The 17,675-nt window shown below is 35.8% G+C and overlaps 1 protein-coding gene across 3 annotated transcripts; it reads right to left on the bottom strand.

The window, feature by feature from the left end:
* LOC140768978 (uncharacterized) lies at nt 1-17,438 on the bottom strand. Of its 3 annotated transcripts, none has more exons than XM_073109473.1 (13): nt 17,069-17,438; nt 15,521-15,659; nt 12,461-12,680; nt 12,279-12,379; nt 11,022-11,146; nt 10,850-10,941; nt 9,410-9,515; nt 5,367-5,521; nt 4,064-4,191; nt 3,062-3,192; nt 1,759-1,856; nt 847-1,677; nt 1-535 (listed from the first exon to the last, which is right to left on the bottom strand). In XM_073109473.1, the coding sequence occupies exons 1-13, from the start codon at nt 17,348-17,350 to the stop codon at nt 445-447; spliced, it is 2,499 nt and encodes an 832-aa protein (XP_072965574.1). In that variant the 5' UTR covers nt 17,351-17,438; the 3' UTR covers nt 1-444. The 3 variants fall into 3 exon arrangements, with proteins under 3 accessions (XP_072965574.1, XP_072965575.1, XP_072965573.1); XM_073109474.1 differs by lacking the exon at nt 17,069-17,438 and adding an exon at nt 15,771-16,494 and having other exon boundaries at nt 12,461-12,587; XM_073109472.1 differs by lacking the exon at nt 17,069-17,438 and adding an exon at nt 15,771-16,490.
* Between the last annotated feature and the right edge of the window lie 237 nt (nt 17,439-17,675).

Below are 17,675 nucleotides of genomic sequence, written 5' to 3'. Positions count from 1 at the left end.
TTGAGATAAATGGAAATATATATATATATATATATATATATATATTCACATTCTTGTTATTTTTTCTTTCCTCACTATGTTGATCAAGTTAGCCAACAAGGCAAGAATTTGTAAACTACGTGAGAAAAGAGACTGTGTTATTGGCTAGACCTGCATATACAGCATTCTGAGACCTTGGAATCCGTAGTGTGCTTCAACTTCAGTGATTGGAAAACAGCAGAGAACTTGGTATGGATACTAAGTGCCCAAAATACCCAGTAATATATACACGATGGAAAGTTGCCTGCCCGATGGAAAAAGAATGCCTGCGTCAATCCTTGATTCCTCAAAGTATGAACCCCAGAGCTATGACATAAATGAAGCTATTGATTTATGTCATAAATGTCTCGCTATATCCAGATCTTATTGAAGGTTTGAGTGAATGAGTGCAGCTTTTGTAGGAGCTCACACAAGATGCTCTCCAGTGGACAAATCATAACTGAGTTGATCTTTTTGCCTTCGGGATTCTAGAACTCTTTGCATAGCATAATGACACCTAGAAAAGTGAAGGCAACAAAGGAAACACAGCTATAGTCAAGCAAACTGAGCTTTAGATGGTTTTTCTAAAATAACATTTAGTAGTAATGACTTCATGCTGAAAGAAATGCAGAAGCACATATACATATATACAGAGTTAAACTACAAAAAAAAGTTTTTAAACGCATTTCAATCCTTTGAAGATCCAATATGGTTTCCTTTGAAGACCCTTTGTAGAGGTCATGTATCTAGGGTAATTAATAATTTAGTATCAGATAGTTCATATGGTTCTAGACTTAAGGCATTCCAGCAGAACAGATGAGAATATACCTCCATGGTACATGATCAAGAAACATGTAAGGTGAGACAATAATGTCTCTGAAGCTTTCCCTATTTGCCACAAATGCCTTATAATCCCGATTTCTATCATTTGATATCCAGATTTTCCACAAAGGAGAAGTGATCCTCTGTCCTGGGACTATATGAATGATGAGGCCTGGCAGATACATCTCTGGTGATTCTCCTTCTGAAACATTTATGGGGGACAAGGAATCAACTGCAGCTTGAGCGTTGTGCGGTAATGACAAGAAATCACCAGCACTCCCAATATTATATTCATGGAAATGATCTTCCAGAAATTCAGATTTTCTCAATGTAGTGATCCCTTCCCTCAGATTGACTATTGAATCATTATTAGATAAGAACTCCTCCTGATGTAGCCTGTCATTAGGTTGCATCCTACCAGCAGGGAGTATATAATTCTCTTCACTAATTAGTGCATTGGGCTCTGATGTTCTATCTGAGGACAACTCATAACTACCCATGCCATTAGATGAAACTCGATGATTAGGTGCATGCATCATGCAGGAAACTGCATGACCACATAGAAACACTCCACCTGATATAGTATACTTCAGATGTTTCCTGGGGATTTGATTATTGCCTTCCACTACCTCACTTTCTCCATGAAGATGAGTGGGAGCCCTATGATCTTCCCCATTCTCATCATACTTTCTGACATTTAGAACTCTCCTGACAAGTTTGGCTATCATTGCTGAATTTTCTGAACAATCATTTGACAGAGCCCCTATAGCAGCAGCACGTAGTCTAAGGATCGAGTTAACAGATAACCGTGCAGAAAATTCATCATTGTATACGATGCTGTGAAGGATGGGAAAGATTAGAAGAATCTTATAAATGGAATAAAGTACCCCAGTGAAACAAATGTTTCTTCAGATTTACCTAGTAACAAACTCTGAGCATGCTTCTGCTATGACAGAATCTATGCATGGAAGAGTTCCATATGAGTACACATGTAAGTTTGGATAGCGCCCGTACAACTGCACCAATATAAATTTAGGTGACATGATTTCTCCAATTTATCAAAGAAAAATTATTATTATTACCTAGCTTTCAATACAAACTGGAAAGAGGTAATCAAGTAGTCTGTTAAACAAAGATGATGGCTTGCATTTAAGGGCATAAGGCCTGTTAGCTAGTTGTTATTAACCTACTATTCCTTTAGATTATTTGGTGGTATATACTTCTAGTAAAGTTTCAATCCTGAGAAAGGGCCTAAGGGATTGCCTTTGTCCTAAAAGGACCACCACTTTAACTGATTTCTGGAGGATTGATTAATCAAAGTCAGTTGAGTAATCTGCATGATAAAATTGTATATATCAATGTAATTATCACATCATATTCATACATAGCTAGTATAATATCTCGTTAATAACTAGCACTAGCCAGATGCACCTTCACAGGCACATGAAATCATTATTCTATAGAAGCTGCTAGGAAAACATATGATTTGTCCAAAAGATAGATTACTAGCAGCCATTTAATGAAATGGATTAAAAAGAAGTTAACAATTTACCCAGAAATGGGTATGCGATTTAATATCTTGCAAGTGCTTTTAATTTTACAGTATGTGCTTTAATGCTATTCAATGTTCTAGTATCCTAGTTTCAAATCATAATGTGTAGGTTGAAGTCTTTGATTCACTGTAGTAAGTCGAGACTCCTGCCATCACTAGATATTGTTTGAGAGTTTGTTTAGGTGTCAACAGATATTGGATCTTCAGGAAGTGACAAAGATTGGTATGATAGAGTAACTTTTTATTAAGACAGTAATTTCATATATCTGTCCTTTTATATATTTTTCTACAAATTATCTTATCTACTCACTTACTCCTGTTGCAAAATATGTTCAGAATGTTTTCTTGTCTTCCAAACTCTGTCATTCCATCCAAGACAAAACTATTTTTAGTCATAGCCTTTAGAAACCAGAGATAACATATAGGTACTGAGACTAATTGGTACTAAATTAGAAACAAGTGATCAAGCAACGACAGTGGATGAAAAGTTATAGACTGCATATGCAACTTAGATGTTGCATCTTCATAAATTATTTATGGGAATGAATAAAGAAGAAATTGCATTTTAATAAGAAACCATATCCAGATCAATATTACATTGCTTTCCTCAGATTACAAAGTAATAGGATATACAGCTTATAGATAGATTTTCACTAAGTAAATACTTACCCTTATCCCAAGCAGTACTGCAACAGCACCTCCTAGTGAATGCCCTACAATACGTATACTGTATCCATGACACTCACATCCCGTTCCCAGCAAAGAAGAAAGGAGTCCAGGCATCTCTGATTTAGACTCATCTACAGATGCATGCATTACAAGTGTTACTGACTGGTAATGTAATCTGGTGCATGCGTATGAAGAAGCAAAAATTCTCAACATGCCACAATATGTTGTAACACATGAAGATCTCTTAATTCCTCTTCAGACATTTAGGGGAAAAAATTTAAGGAAATTAGGGTTTTGAGAGTTTGGGAATAAAAGTGGTTCATAGGAAGTTATGATATATTATTTATCCTATATCATTAAATGTGATAGGACAATCACAGAAAGCTACGAGCCATTTTTCATGCTCCAAACACCATACAGATAGCATCTCACTCAAGCAACATAGGTGTTCATTTCGCAGCTCCTCTTTCCCAGAGAAAAATGGAAAGAACTTTTCTACTGAGAAAAGGTATTTTTCATATAAATTTCTGCAATAGCAAATAATGTATGTTTATGACAGAAGGGAAAGTTAGGCACTCCAACCCCTTTCCTTTTATGGTTTCTCCAAATATATTGACTTCTCTCATGGCAAAGGAAATTTGGGCATCAACATTCAGAGGTTACAGAAAAGAAATTGGCAGTGAATCATATTTCAGGAAACCAATTTATAAAGCTGTATTGGATAATGTAAGATATACGTGATTTATTTTATAGGCAATCTGTAGTACTTAGCAAAGTAATTGCTCTATATAGAAAGCTTGACAGAGTATTCCCACATTTTCTGTCTTTATGGCAAACAAGAAAAACATGAACCAAAGAAACCAGTCTCACAGAAGGGCCAAAATAAAGGTTTAAGAGAAACACAATAGAGTTCAACCACAAGCAATGATACCATTCTCCAACAATGCAAGATATAAACAACAAACGTAAAATAACATTATGAGTTTTGGTTGCAAAATTAACCTCTCTCTTCAGTTTGCCCATCAATTTTCATGAAAAGCTCTCGAGCAGATTCAACAATTCCTGAATGCCCATAATGTGGAAAAGAGGAGAGAATGCTTTCCCTCACATCAGAGGGCAACTTATCATTACTGCAATATCAGAAATGGTCCAAATAGGTTGAAACAGAATTAGAAAAGGAGGACAAGAAAAAGCAAACCAATGAAGAGTGAAAAGGGTAACACATAAATATGTCATATTAAATAACCATTCAGATTCATTTTTTGGGGGTACCAATTATTAGAATGGCAAAATGTCATTTTTTTTATCATCATCCACCATTGTTCTTTCCCAACAATATACACATTAGAATTTTAGGGTCAATTGTAGCACAACTCAGATATGATAAGGCAGCCAAATAATTTATATATTTAATAATTAGCCATCAATGAAACATCAACCACTAGAAATTGGAACCATATTCTCAACTGTAGTAAAATCAGGCAAGAAGGTTCCTGTCATCAAAAGCTAAAAGGTTGTTGGTACTTTGTAGGTAGAGTTATCTGCCTTTTCTTGATCATGATTTAGATTAATGCATGGCAATAAGAAATATCATTTCATTAAAGAAAGTATCAAAACAAAGGGGTTAGCTGATAATCAACATAAATCTTGACGCATGCAGAATTGAGAACTTTTACACAATGCATTACTGATTAATATAGTCTTCATACTCCATGCAAATAATTTTGATTATTATGGGAAGATAAGTTAAATATGAATAAGCTAGTTACATAATACTCACTATACAAGTTTTGTCAATTGTAAGAGTTGATGATCATAAGATTATGGCAGTGCACATATACCAATATTATCCACATTACTTGCAAGGCTAACATGTTATGATAGCTAGGTCAAAAGTCATAACTCCTTCCACTTCGAGTCTATTGTAGCCATGAGTTCCAAGATCATCATTTGAACCAAATTTTTATTAGGCAAATATATAGGATCAGATAAACATGTTACGTGTTGGACTACCAAGTGTCTTGCTCATGACAGTGATGTGACCAACCAGCACGACATCAAGTTCTGTAAATGCATTGAAAAGAATATTTTATCATCTTCATGCACTAAGAGAAAATGACGGTGATACATGATTTTCTCTTTTTTTCTTTGTCAAAGTAAACATTAAGTTTTCTAATTCCATGTCAATCATCAACAAAAATTGGAATACATGCAACCACATGATTAAGCAATAACTTGGAAAGTGGACAGTAGTAACTAAAGCATACACACACAGAGAGAGAGAGAGAGAGAGAGAGGAACTTTCTTGATCAATCCATCCAAGTCATCAATGGTAAGTGAGCACTCTCTACATAAACCATCAGTAATAAGGTCTTCAGGTGTCTCAGTACCACGGACAGCAATTACTATAGTTTTGAGATCATGTAAAACAACAACAAAATAAGCAGCCTCACGCTTTTTCTGCAGGAAAAAGAAAAGAAAATAAAAATTAAAAAGTCAACAAATTACTACTGTCCAGCCAATGATTAACAGATCCTGAATATACCAACTTTTATGTTAGATGACGATTTTTTGTAGAAATTGATATTGTACCATTAATTTTATAAAGCAGTATCTTGATAGATAATAATAATAATAATAATAATTGAGAGAAGGTATAATCCAATCATTTGAAGAACAGTAAGACATAATCTATGATATCCTAAAATGATGGGACAGCAGTGATCTAGAAGCTAAAAAGAATGTCCTTGTCTATCCGTGGAAGGAGGATAAAACAAGCTTAGTGCGCAGATCATTAACATCATGCTTAGAGACCAAAGAAGTTTCAGAAAATCAGTATCCAAATTTGCTTTGCAGGAACCTATTAGATCTTGGATATTCTCAATTGTTAAAATCCTCTGTAGATAATTAAAGGATTTAAAGCTTAACCAAAGATGCCGTATGCATGGTTACAATTGAAGGATATATGAGCCATACTGAATCTGTGCATACACAGCATAAACAAGTATCGGGATTTTGTGCCATAATATTACTAGCTCATACAATGTAAGAATAAAAACATCCACTCAGAGTCATGTCACTGATCTGAGATGCTAGACATTATCCTAGCAAATAGAATTTTTCAAATTCAGATTTGTATGATGAAGCTAAACCTTGGAAGAAGTAAAATACATTAAAGGCTATTTCCTATGCACTGAAGGTTCTATATAAAGGCCACAAAAATCAATATATATTTGCACATTGAATCTACTAGATCTTCACAATCATGCAATTCATGTTTGTTCAGTAGTATCTAAATTTTCTAAAGTACCCTCATCTTCAATCTTTGAGACACTCTTCTTCTCTTCCAATTCCTTCATCCTTCAAGCCAAAGGAAGCTAAACCTTGGAAGAAGTTAAAATACATAAAAGGATATTTCGTACGCACTGAAGATTCTATGTAAATGCCAGAAAAATCAATGTATATTTGCACATTGAATCTACTAGATCTTCACGAATATGCAATTCATGTTTGTTCGGTAGTATCTAAAGTACCCTCATCTTCGATCTTAGTGCTCTTCTTCCCTTCCAATTCCTTCATCCTTCAAGCCAACCCTTAGCCTTTTTTACTATGATTCCAATCCAATGAGAAATGAGAAAATGAGATAAATTGATCAGGGAAGAAGACAAGAAGGAAAAATGATTGGATAAGAGGATTGTCATCCAGTGGACATGAGGTGGGAGCATTAGAGAGAAGGATATGGTTGAAGGTTTAAAGCACCTCTTGCTGTTGTCTGCCAAAAATAAGTGAAGGACTAGGGAATAGGAGGAAATAGAATAGCTAACCATTAGGGAGAGATTTGGAGCTTGTTATTGTTGGATACTGGTTATGTTACAGAGAAGATATGAGGATAGAAAGACAAAGGTGAGGGTTAATTGTAAAGTTTATTCTTCCAGAAAAAAAGCATGAATTGCAATAATCTTAAAAGTTGACTTCAAGATGTATATGGACATATGTAATGAAAATACTTCAATAATAGTCCAGTAATACATAATATTTAGATGAACGTAGTTGTATAGGTGAATATTAAAAGTTTACGGGCAGCATTGCTTTGAAAGCTGGCTGCAGATTCACTTGTGTTGATACTTGAAATAAGAAAAAGGGGAGATGTTCATTTTCATTAAACTATTAAAAGGAGCTCATGCATGAAAGGGAAGTAATATTGAAGTCAAAGAGCATAGAACTTTGTTTTCTCCTGCACAAGTATATTGAGTACTTGTATTTCAGTGTTTTATGAAGAACCTGCAACAACACAACTACTGTTACATTCAAGCTAATGGTTTAACTGATGAATTTACCCTTAGTCTTTAATTCTATAGCAGAAAACAGGTATGTGACTCTAAAATTCAATAAGAACTTTGTGGGAATTTATGGGGATAGCATGGCATATAGCTGATTAAATTGCTAAACAAAATGTATACTTCAAACAGCATTTAGAAACACAGCTAAATCTTCTTTTTTAAATCTTCAGCATGTATTTAACAGAAAGAAGAAACATCTCTCTTCTGCTTTTGCTTTGAAGATATAAAGAACTGAAATCCAACGATAGTTTGCTAAAATCACATGTTGTTCAAAACAAAAGGCTTAATGATGCTTCATGCTGTGTTCCAGTCTAGGTTTGCAATGTGAAAACCTAAAGTATAAATATCTTGTCCATTTTCCCTCAGAGAAACCCATATTCCAGGGATTGTGGCCCTTGAGAGTTAATCCAGATGCTCATGTTGGTCTCAAGATCAGGAGATACAAGGGCATATCTCTTAAAGTTAAACTAATGCTCAAGCAACATTTTCATGTGGCTGCCTACTTAGTTGGTGGCTCACTACTCCTGAATGTTTTAAACTTAGGGCCAAAGGCAAATGATAAATAAGTTCTCCTCTTGACAAAGTTTCACTTATGGAAGATATGATAAAAGAAAAACTGCTGCAACAACTGACATTAATTAACAGTAATTCTGGAATCGCAATTCTATAGTAGTTTATCCAAATCAACACTATTCTGGATTTTTGATCAATTATAGTGGTTGCCTGTCACAATCAAGCAAGTGCAATGTTACATGGTTTCAGGTAAAAGTGTGTGGAAAATCCAAGTGTGTGAATCATCAATCATGGATTCATGGTAACTGATTGCTCATTTCGGTGACACAACACATTATAACAATACCAATACCACTTGAATTTATGAGGTAAACTACTAAAATCTAGGTAGACCAATTCTAGTGTATGGCAAGGTTAAAGACATCAGAATATGAAGTTGTTTCCACCATGACTTCTCTATTATCTGTTCTTTTTTCTTTGAAGTTTTAAGCAACTGTAGATAGAGCCAAATTTTATGGAAGTTGCATTTTTCCTACAATTTATTAAATTTATTATTTAAGAATCTAACAGACCTTTAGCATGAAATAAGTACAGTTAACTGAGACAGCAACCAATTTACAACCATTGGAGGCACTCCATTTTGACCCTGGAGTGTACAACTTCAGTTTGCAAATTTTTTTCTAAGGACAAACTAGGATCTCACATTATTGTTCAATAATCACACACATGTATGTGCAGCAACCAGCTTACATGATCAGTACAAAAGAAGTTTCAGGGAAACATGTTCAAAATCCTATAGTATAATGGTCTGGTCAATAATGCAAGTATATTTCATTATTTATAATGAAGAAGTGCCTAGCTTTACAACTGAAAAGCAACATTTTGAAGGGAGAGAATTCATACCATGACAAATTATTTTGAAGCTATAAAAAAGGGACCGCTAATGGTTTGCTTCGGCACCAGTGACTTTTACAAAATCATGTAATCAAAATATCCAATGTCCAAATTTTCCCAAATTTACAAGTATATCAGCAAATATGTATGATACAAGGATGTAGATATGCCATAAAGCTTTGTTCCAGTACAGCTATTTTATTTGTGGGACCAAAATAGAATAAGATACACCGGGTGACAGCTCATATGTAATTTGTACATATGTCCATAAGTTTGAGATTTCTGGTTTGCAACCCATAATAGTCAAACATCACATCACTAAACAAAACATATCTGAGAATTTATCATTTACAAGAAATATCTAAACATATTATTAATAGATGATCCTCAATTTCATCCTTTCAAATGGCACATTATAGCTAGCAGAATTCAAAGCTGCTTTATTCCCAATATTGAGATGTATCTAATTTGTATTCATTTTGTTTATACATTAAGAAATCAGATACCTGAAAGAATTATGTTGCACATACATAACCAACAAGTAGGCTAACATTGCAGATACCAAAGGTGATATATCACTATACTAAAAAGATTTACCTACCTGACTAACACGGCCCTGTCGAAGAGCTTCCGGGGATAAATCAACATACTTTAAAAAAGCTGCCGCATGACCTCTCCACCAGTTATCACCTTCAAGGACGGGTCGCCTTGAAATAAAACAAACTATAGTATCAAGCCATATCATGAAACAGATATGAGAGCCGTGAAAATAGGCTCACATTCGTTTGGTCACCATAGATTATTAGAAAGTAAAATAAGCTATTGAATCACATGAGAAACATCAAGGCTCACTGTGGCCCAGGCCATGTTTTTGCTATTTAACATAGCAATCCTGATCACTGTCCTGAAGTACTAGCATATAAGAACCATCACTCTATTCTATTCGATTTATTGACTAACACTTACAAAGATATTACGGGATATATCATTCATATTTCATAGAACTTTTCAATAGATTGTGTGGAGGAACTCCTTTATTAGTTACATACTATCAAGATTATCTAACCATAGGTTACTCCTAAAGGAGAATCCCAAATAGCACATCTTGCAAATACCGGCAGTTTTTGCTAGAATCAAGAAATAAATAACATCTCAATAGCAATGGGCACCGTTAGTTGTGGAATGAACACCTCTCAAGAGTTGCATTCTCACCTTGTGTTTCAATTGGATGTTCATACTCCATAGTGACAAACATACATACAAGGATGAATATGTCGGTCAGCATACCTTGTGCCGACTAACCCTTGCCATACTGATGAAGTATTAGCACCCTACACAGACTGCATGGCCATACTAGTTTTGATCCAATATGAATGAATTTGACATATTAATTTTAAAATTTCTAAAAGTTTGAAAATTTTTTTTGGAGGAAATCAATTTTTGCTTTTGATTCCTATATTTTAATGGGTATTTTATAGAAAGACCTTTACAAATGATAATTGAGTTAGTTCTATTAGTTGTCCATTCCAAATTAATTTTTAAAGTATAAAGTAAATTTTACCTATTGATGGGATTTGAAGAAGAAATCTTGATTTCTTCCTTAGTCTCCTCTTTTTCTCCTCTCATCCACCTTTTCTCACTTCCACTTTCTTTTTTTAGTAAAGTGGCTGCCAAAACTAACCCTTAATGGGTTATTGGATTTTGGTGACACCCAAACCATGCCAATGAGCACGGGTTATTCAAATGTATGCTAAAATATGTAAATTCAAACCAAAAAGGCAAAAGCCCTAAAATATACTAGAGACGTCCCAAAACATGCCAGTGCGTGCCGATCGGCACATGCCATGCCTTTGGCATGATAATCCTTAAATATATAACATCTTATGGTGGAAGTATGGTGAAATGGATTTTGGACGATGATGGAGACTATCTGAGTACGGTCCCGTAGAAAATTATCGGTGTTACTGTATAACATAACACCTAATGTTTTTACCAATCAGCATAATTTCAATTGAAGTTTCACAAAGAACAAATTATCAACCTGCTACGTGTCCAGGGAGTTAAAGCCTCTTGTCTGTAGAGCCACACACATGGAAACAGAATAGGATTCCTTCCAAAATCTAACAGAGGTCCCTGCATAAAGAATGAGTTCAAGAGCCACGCAAGTGAACTAATATGAAACAGAAGGAAAGTTGGAGCCTTGAAGAATATACTGTATATGCAGCTTCAGCAAATTGATGAAATAGAGCAGCCTCTTGAATAAGAATTTCTGGTGCCTCCACAATATCTGTGTATGTGACTGGAGGAAGTTTCTTATGTTTCTGCAACAGTGCAAGCCCTAAGAAAAAAATTAAGTTTGTTAAATGGTCGTAAGTTATCAATAAACAATTGTTAATTGACTCTTTTTTTATTCTGGAAGCATGTGTTTTGGATCAAGGAACCATACAGTTGGGTATTTTTAGTATAGCAAATATCCAACTGCTAACTGTCTTCTGGTATGTACCAATAGCCAAGCTTTCTACTAGTATGTATCAGTTCTTGTAAGTTGTAATGAAAGGTCATGCCAGTGTAGCTCAACAGAGCACATGTCCGAGTGCATGTTGTGCCAACAAAGCATGATGCCCACTTGTGCCTATGATATGGTGCTAGGCATGGGTTGGAAATTCATGATTCACCTGAAGCATGAACAAATGAATCGTGACTTAGACCTAAACAAATGATGCTTTCTTTTCCCAGTAGAAGTTCCTGCACATGCTCAAGACCTAGCTACTTGGACACCTGCTTCAGTGTCAACTCTATGATCTAGTTAACCAATTATTGAAATATTAGTCTCACCAGATCTAGTTAACAGGATACTCTAACCTGATTGGTTTAGACGTTTAGTCTCAAAATAGATCAAGCCTTAACCAATTAGCCTAGATTTAAGAAACCAAACATAAACACCTCATCATGTTCTATGTACATTGATGCATTCTCCTTTTCCTCTCTTCTTAGACCAAGGAATGGGTGATGAGAACTTTCTCATTAGTCTACCCCTTTGTATCTCCATTTCTCTTCATCTCTATTTTGTCTCTATCCCTATTCCAATCCCTTCTTTTTCACTCAATACAGGAGGCATCAATCTACACCAGAAGTTACTGACATGATACGGGTTGTTCATACTGGCCAACAAAGTGCAACACAAGAAGCCTTACTTGTGATGGTCTCTCTTGAAGTTAAGAACCCAATAAACCTTATTTGAATCTCATTGATGATAATTGTATGTCTCATTTACATCCTAAGAACCTATGTTTCAGGAAAAAAAAAAGCAGTACTTTGCAGGCACTTATCTATATAATACTTATAACGTCAAGTTAGATAATAAGGAAATATGCACTAACAAGAGCTCAATTACTGAGGCATGTTAATAGAGAAAAAAAAGCTTTATTATGATATAAGACAAGTCCTGTATATAGAAAACGAAAATGAACCTGCCAAGAGCTCTAGATGTCCTGTGCCTGATGCACGATATGCCACGAGGTCACCCAATAACCTTGCCACTGAATAAATTTCATCATCTTCCAGGACGCTTCTACATAGTCAAATCAAAAAATTGAAGAATGATTATTAAGATGTTTATGATATATCAGTCAATTGGAAAAAAGAAACATACAGGTACTTCGTGCGTCCCATACAGCATAAAACTTCACGAATACCATGATCAAAAACCTCTCTGTAATGAGCCTTCCATGCAGCATCACGACTAGCATAAAATGATCTCCATCTTAATACATCAGAACCTGTTGAACACTGAATGATAACCACAAGCCATACAAGGACAAGAAAAAAGACTGATAATATGAGTTTCCAGCCTCTGCCTTCGGGATCCTGCCCTAAGAGAATTTAGAAACATATCCAAATCAGTAAGGTGCAATGATGGTCATAAGAGAGGAGTTTTTGTTGTCCATTGGCTGAATACAGAAAGGTAACCACAAATAGAAAGGACTGAGAAGGGAGAGGTTTCCACTACACATGTAAGCTAAAAGATTACAAGCACTGGCAATGAGCAAAAGTTACTTATTTTAGCAGATCCATTACAATTGCATGTATTTGTTTCATTGCACAAATATGAGAATCAAAAGCTTCATGAGATTTCTAGTAACCTTAACAATGTTTTTGTAATTTACGATCATTAACTCGTTATACAAGTGGAGATAAGTAGATTAAACATCAGGAAACACTTAGTGTATTAGAGATTAAGAAAACTAATAACTATAGAAATCAACTTGAGTACACCTATAAACTAACAATTGCGACCGTAAAAAATGTATTTCCATCTCTTTCCCTCTCGCTCCATTTTTCCTTCTTCTTTCCTTCCTCTTCTTTTTACCTTCTTCTCTTCCCCCATCCTGTTTGGGGGAATGAGATGTGGGTTGAGATTAAAGGTGGGTTTTGAAGTGGAAAAACAAACATAGCATGGAAAATAAATAGTGGCTAGGAAATCATGTATGTAGAACAGCAATTTGAAACCTAGTGCCAATTCAAGTAAAGGTGGCTGTTGAGATGCCAATAGTTGGGGTTGAAGATGAAGAGATGGAAGTGATAAAAGGTGTGCATCTATTTACTCTTTTTGCCACTTGACCAAGTCAAACTTCTAAGTAGGGGAAGAATTATAATTCTACCATTCTGTTAATGACATTTAGGAGAGCTTAAGAAGCACAAATGCTTCATTTGCCCCTCCGTATCGGTATCCAATGCATATCGAATACCAATACAGCAGCGATACAACTTGATATGTATCGAGTATGGCTGAAGGAGTATCCGAATTTAAATAATTAATTTTAATTTTCTAATACGGCTCCAATATATTTTTTGATCATCCAATCATTTTCCCTTATTTTTGCTAAAAGATAATACAGAACGCATACTTTATATGTATATATATGACTATCTAATCTTTCATGATACTTTAAGGCTTTATTTATTTAATAATGAGTTAAACATATAACGTGAAGGCCATTTAAAGATCCAATTTAATTGTAGACTAATAGTTGAATTATGTTTCAATGTTTTACTACTATTTTGAATTTCATATCAGTTTCTATTGCAATATTATTCTAAAGTTTTAGGCATGTAAATACTAAATCTGTAGCTTTCTTTCCTTTTATCTTATCATTTATGGAATAATAACATTTTGCCATATGTTATATTGGTTGTCAACAAATTAAAAATATATTATTTATTTATTTATTGACGTATCTATGCCATATCGGTAGACTACTTTTATAAATTTATCTATTCTCGTACCAATATCTCTATATCCCTGTATTTCCTATCGTATCCATGCTTCATAGAGGGGATTGTAGGAATTTTGTGATTTAAGAGGTACATTTGTCCCTTGTTTCTTTTCTTTTCTTGACGGGCTGATTAATCATAGCTGAGGGTATCACAATGCAGTAAATTGACTCTAAAAACTTCTTAAGCTCTAAGAGCATGCCAAATTTGTGTCTGTGTGCTAACAGCATGCTTGTGCATACCTAAACACACGAGGCACGTAAGGAGGAATGTGCCGTGCCAAATGAGGGTCAGCACGCCCCATGCCATTATCATGGCAATTCTTATCTTAAATTATTTCATCGCTGTATCAGTTCTGAGCAAATTCATATTTAGAAAAGATCATGAAAGATTTCAAAAGTGGCCAAGAAATATAAGGTCTTAATAGTTATTATGGGGTACAATACCTAGAAAAATGAATCATTGAAACACAAAAAAAAATGAAAGTAAAATAATCAAGATGATTTTGCTTCTAGCTGTATAACAACATTAGAAGGGAAAGCAGAAAGAAGATATATATATATATATATATATATATATAAAGCCTAATGTGCTTTTTGTCAAATATCAAGTCAAGAGGCATATTTAGATTTACGATCCCATAACAGTGAACCCATCATATTTTGCAGCAATAAATTCTTTACAGATAATGAGTTAAGTAACATCTAGAGTTCTAGATAGGCATACTTTCTTCACGTATTCTATAAAAAAAATCATAATCAAGAACCCATCAATGGGTAGCGATGATGTAGTCTTTTCTATAAGTTGTAGACAAGTTGGAACAAAGGCAATATTATGGTTAAGTAGAGTATTGCCTCAACACTTAATGGGATAGGTATAAATTTAAACTCTGCGTAAATGAAGTCTATCTCGATTCCAAAGCGTAGTTATTCCTAGTTTCTCTTTCTTCCATTTATCATTCATAGCCAGCCGTTCAAGTTTCTATAACCTTTCACAAACAAAGATTGTTAGAAACTAGTGTGGCAAAGTATTAGCTCACCAAAAAGGAGAAAAGTATGTTTTGGCTATAAATATATGGTATATGAGATGAGGAAATTTTACTTCTAGAAATGATTGGCAAACAAGCATATATATTGATTAAGAGGCTTGGTATATAAGAAGTTACAGTAGGTGTGTTTGGACAATTGTAAAAAGCTCTCTTAGATTGGACTAGTACTTCTTTCTCAGCTGCCTTATGACGCATCCATCTTAATTCCTAACATTCTTGTACCTCATCAGAACTAGTGAAAAGATAACTGCATTACTTAATAACATATAAGCCACAATATGATATCTTGAAGGTAATAGTCATCTTCATATTAAAGTTACACTGTATAATGATGCACAAGCTTATACACAGCATCTTATCTGAACAAATAATTATAGTAACACGACATACCAGAGAAGCACATTCTTGAAGATCCACCGGAAGAAAGGTCTTTCGCCAAAATGCATGTAAGATAAAGTGCCACAAAGAATTGCAATGCAGTAATTATCATTCCAAATCTCGTCCACCAAAGCCACCTTTTATATCTCATCTGTTAACCGAACAAGAAAGATTGTGAGTTCATATCAGAGATGCCATTTCATAATTTCCAGAGAAAAATCATATGGACATGATCATAAATTTGATTCAAAGATCAGACTACCCGTCTCTCACAGCGGACGGTAGAATCGGCTCCGGCGGAGCTCTCTGAGACATGACTAACGATCGCCGCAGCTGTCGAACACTGCGCCCTCCCCGCCCAAACCATGTAAACCATCCTAATGCCGGCGACGAGTGATACCAAAACCATCGGAAGCTTGTCTCCAACCGAGCAGCTCGGAGAGGAGGAACCCACCCAGATCCCACCCATAAGAACCAAACCCACGTTCACAAACAGTAGGATGAGAGACAGCCATCTCACCGTCCTCAGCATCGAGAACAATGCCGCCCTCTCCACCACCACCAAATCCCTCATGATTGCCTCGCTCCGTGAAACAGCAATTAGGGAATGCTACAAAATTAGGGGGGATTCGACGATGGATTGCATTGTCTGGATCGATTTGGATGGAAGTCGGCTACGTTTTCTAGGCGAAGGGGACGATCTCCCGCCTCCAGGAGAGGGGGAGTAGACGTCTCGGAATACAAAGACGGATTTGGTTGCGGGAAAGATCAGAAGATCGGACGGCGGAGGATCACTGGAGAAATCCGGGTCACCAGAGTCGTTGGACTTGCGCCGGTAATGTAGCTTCAATAATCTTTAGTTATATTTTCCTTCAAATTCTCCAAATCGACGATCGAGATTAGCCCATCCAATCGTTGATACAGAAGACATTTTACGAGCTTTTTCATACTACCCTATTTAAAAAGGCTAAATTATATTTTGACCCTTGTTCTTTGTTCATACTCTGATACTCCTGACCCTGAAAAATAAAAGTAAACAATCTACATTTAAATTATTTGCATTATTGCACATCTCTATAAGTTGTTATTACTTTTAAATAATTTTAATTCTTTGGAGTTGTAATGTAGCCTATTTTAAAATAACCTTCTTCCTTTTCACATTTACAAATCAACACCTCCTTTTTCAACAATATATGCGATGAAAATGATCTATTATCCGTTGATAAGAACTACTAAATCCCCTTTGATAAACTAAATCTTTTTATGGTGCCATGACTAAGAGGTGGTAGTTTTGTGTAATGTTGCAATTATGTGACACAGTGAAGGGGGTAATTATAATATCCGGAAACATTAGGTCTAAATTGCAATTATGCGTTACTGAATTTCTGGATGTGAAAGAAAGATTTTGCAATAACTTTAAATATAGGTGGTGAAATGCTAAACTCCCATAGTTCACTCCGTCCGGTTTCCTAGTCCCTTGAACTATATAGTAATCTAATAAATTACCAAGTTCTCGAAGGTTATTGTTGGCAAAAGCGAAGACGGGATTAATTAAATTACCCTTGTGACGACCCGTCCATCGTCGTCGTGCTGAAGTGGAGCCCCAATCGAACGGCGGACGATGGTCGAAGCGACGAGCCCCTGAACGACGCCCGTCCCGACCATCTCCACCACCCTAACGGCCGCGGTGACCGAGGTGGCAATGACTGGAACCACCTCGCGGCGGCCGCAGCGGAGAAGGAAGGTCCCCAAGAGGGTGGCGCCAGCGCCGGCGACGGCGAAGTTGAGAGAGACTGACACAATGGTGGAACATCGGAGGAACCTCAGAATGTGACCCACCATTGAGGTTTTGAGGAGGATCAGAAGAGGAGAGAAGAAGGAGGGGTAACAGAGGTCATTAGAATTGTCGAGAGATATAGGTGGGGGAGTTGGAGTTCGGTCGTCATCTCCTTCGATGGTTTTGTCGACTTCGCAAAGTGATGTTGATGGGTTGATTGACTAGCAATATGCTGTCCTGTTTTCAAGCCAATAGGAACGAGCAACGTGGGAGGCGGGTCACAGGAGGACTTGGAAATTAGCTGCAGTTTGGAATTCGGATTACTTGGCGGCCCACCGTTGAATCTGAAACTACGTTAATTACTGCTGGTTGCGTTTATTAGCTAATCAA

The sequence above is a fragment of the Typha angustifolia genome, chromosome 10, assembly GCF_048772165.1.
Source record: "Typha angustifolia cultivar Huaian chromosome 10, ASM4877216v1, whole genome shotgun sequence".
Taxonomy (NCBI): Eukaryota; Viridiplantae; Streptophyta; class Magnoliopsida; order Poales; family Typhaceae; genus Typha; species Typha angustifolia.
The sequence above is the reverse complement of the archived record's forward strand: the minus strand, read 5'-3'. Positions and strand labels throughout refer to the sequence as shown.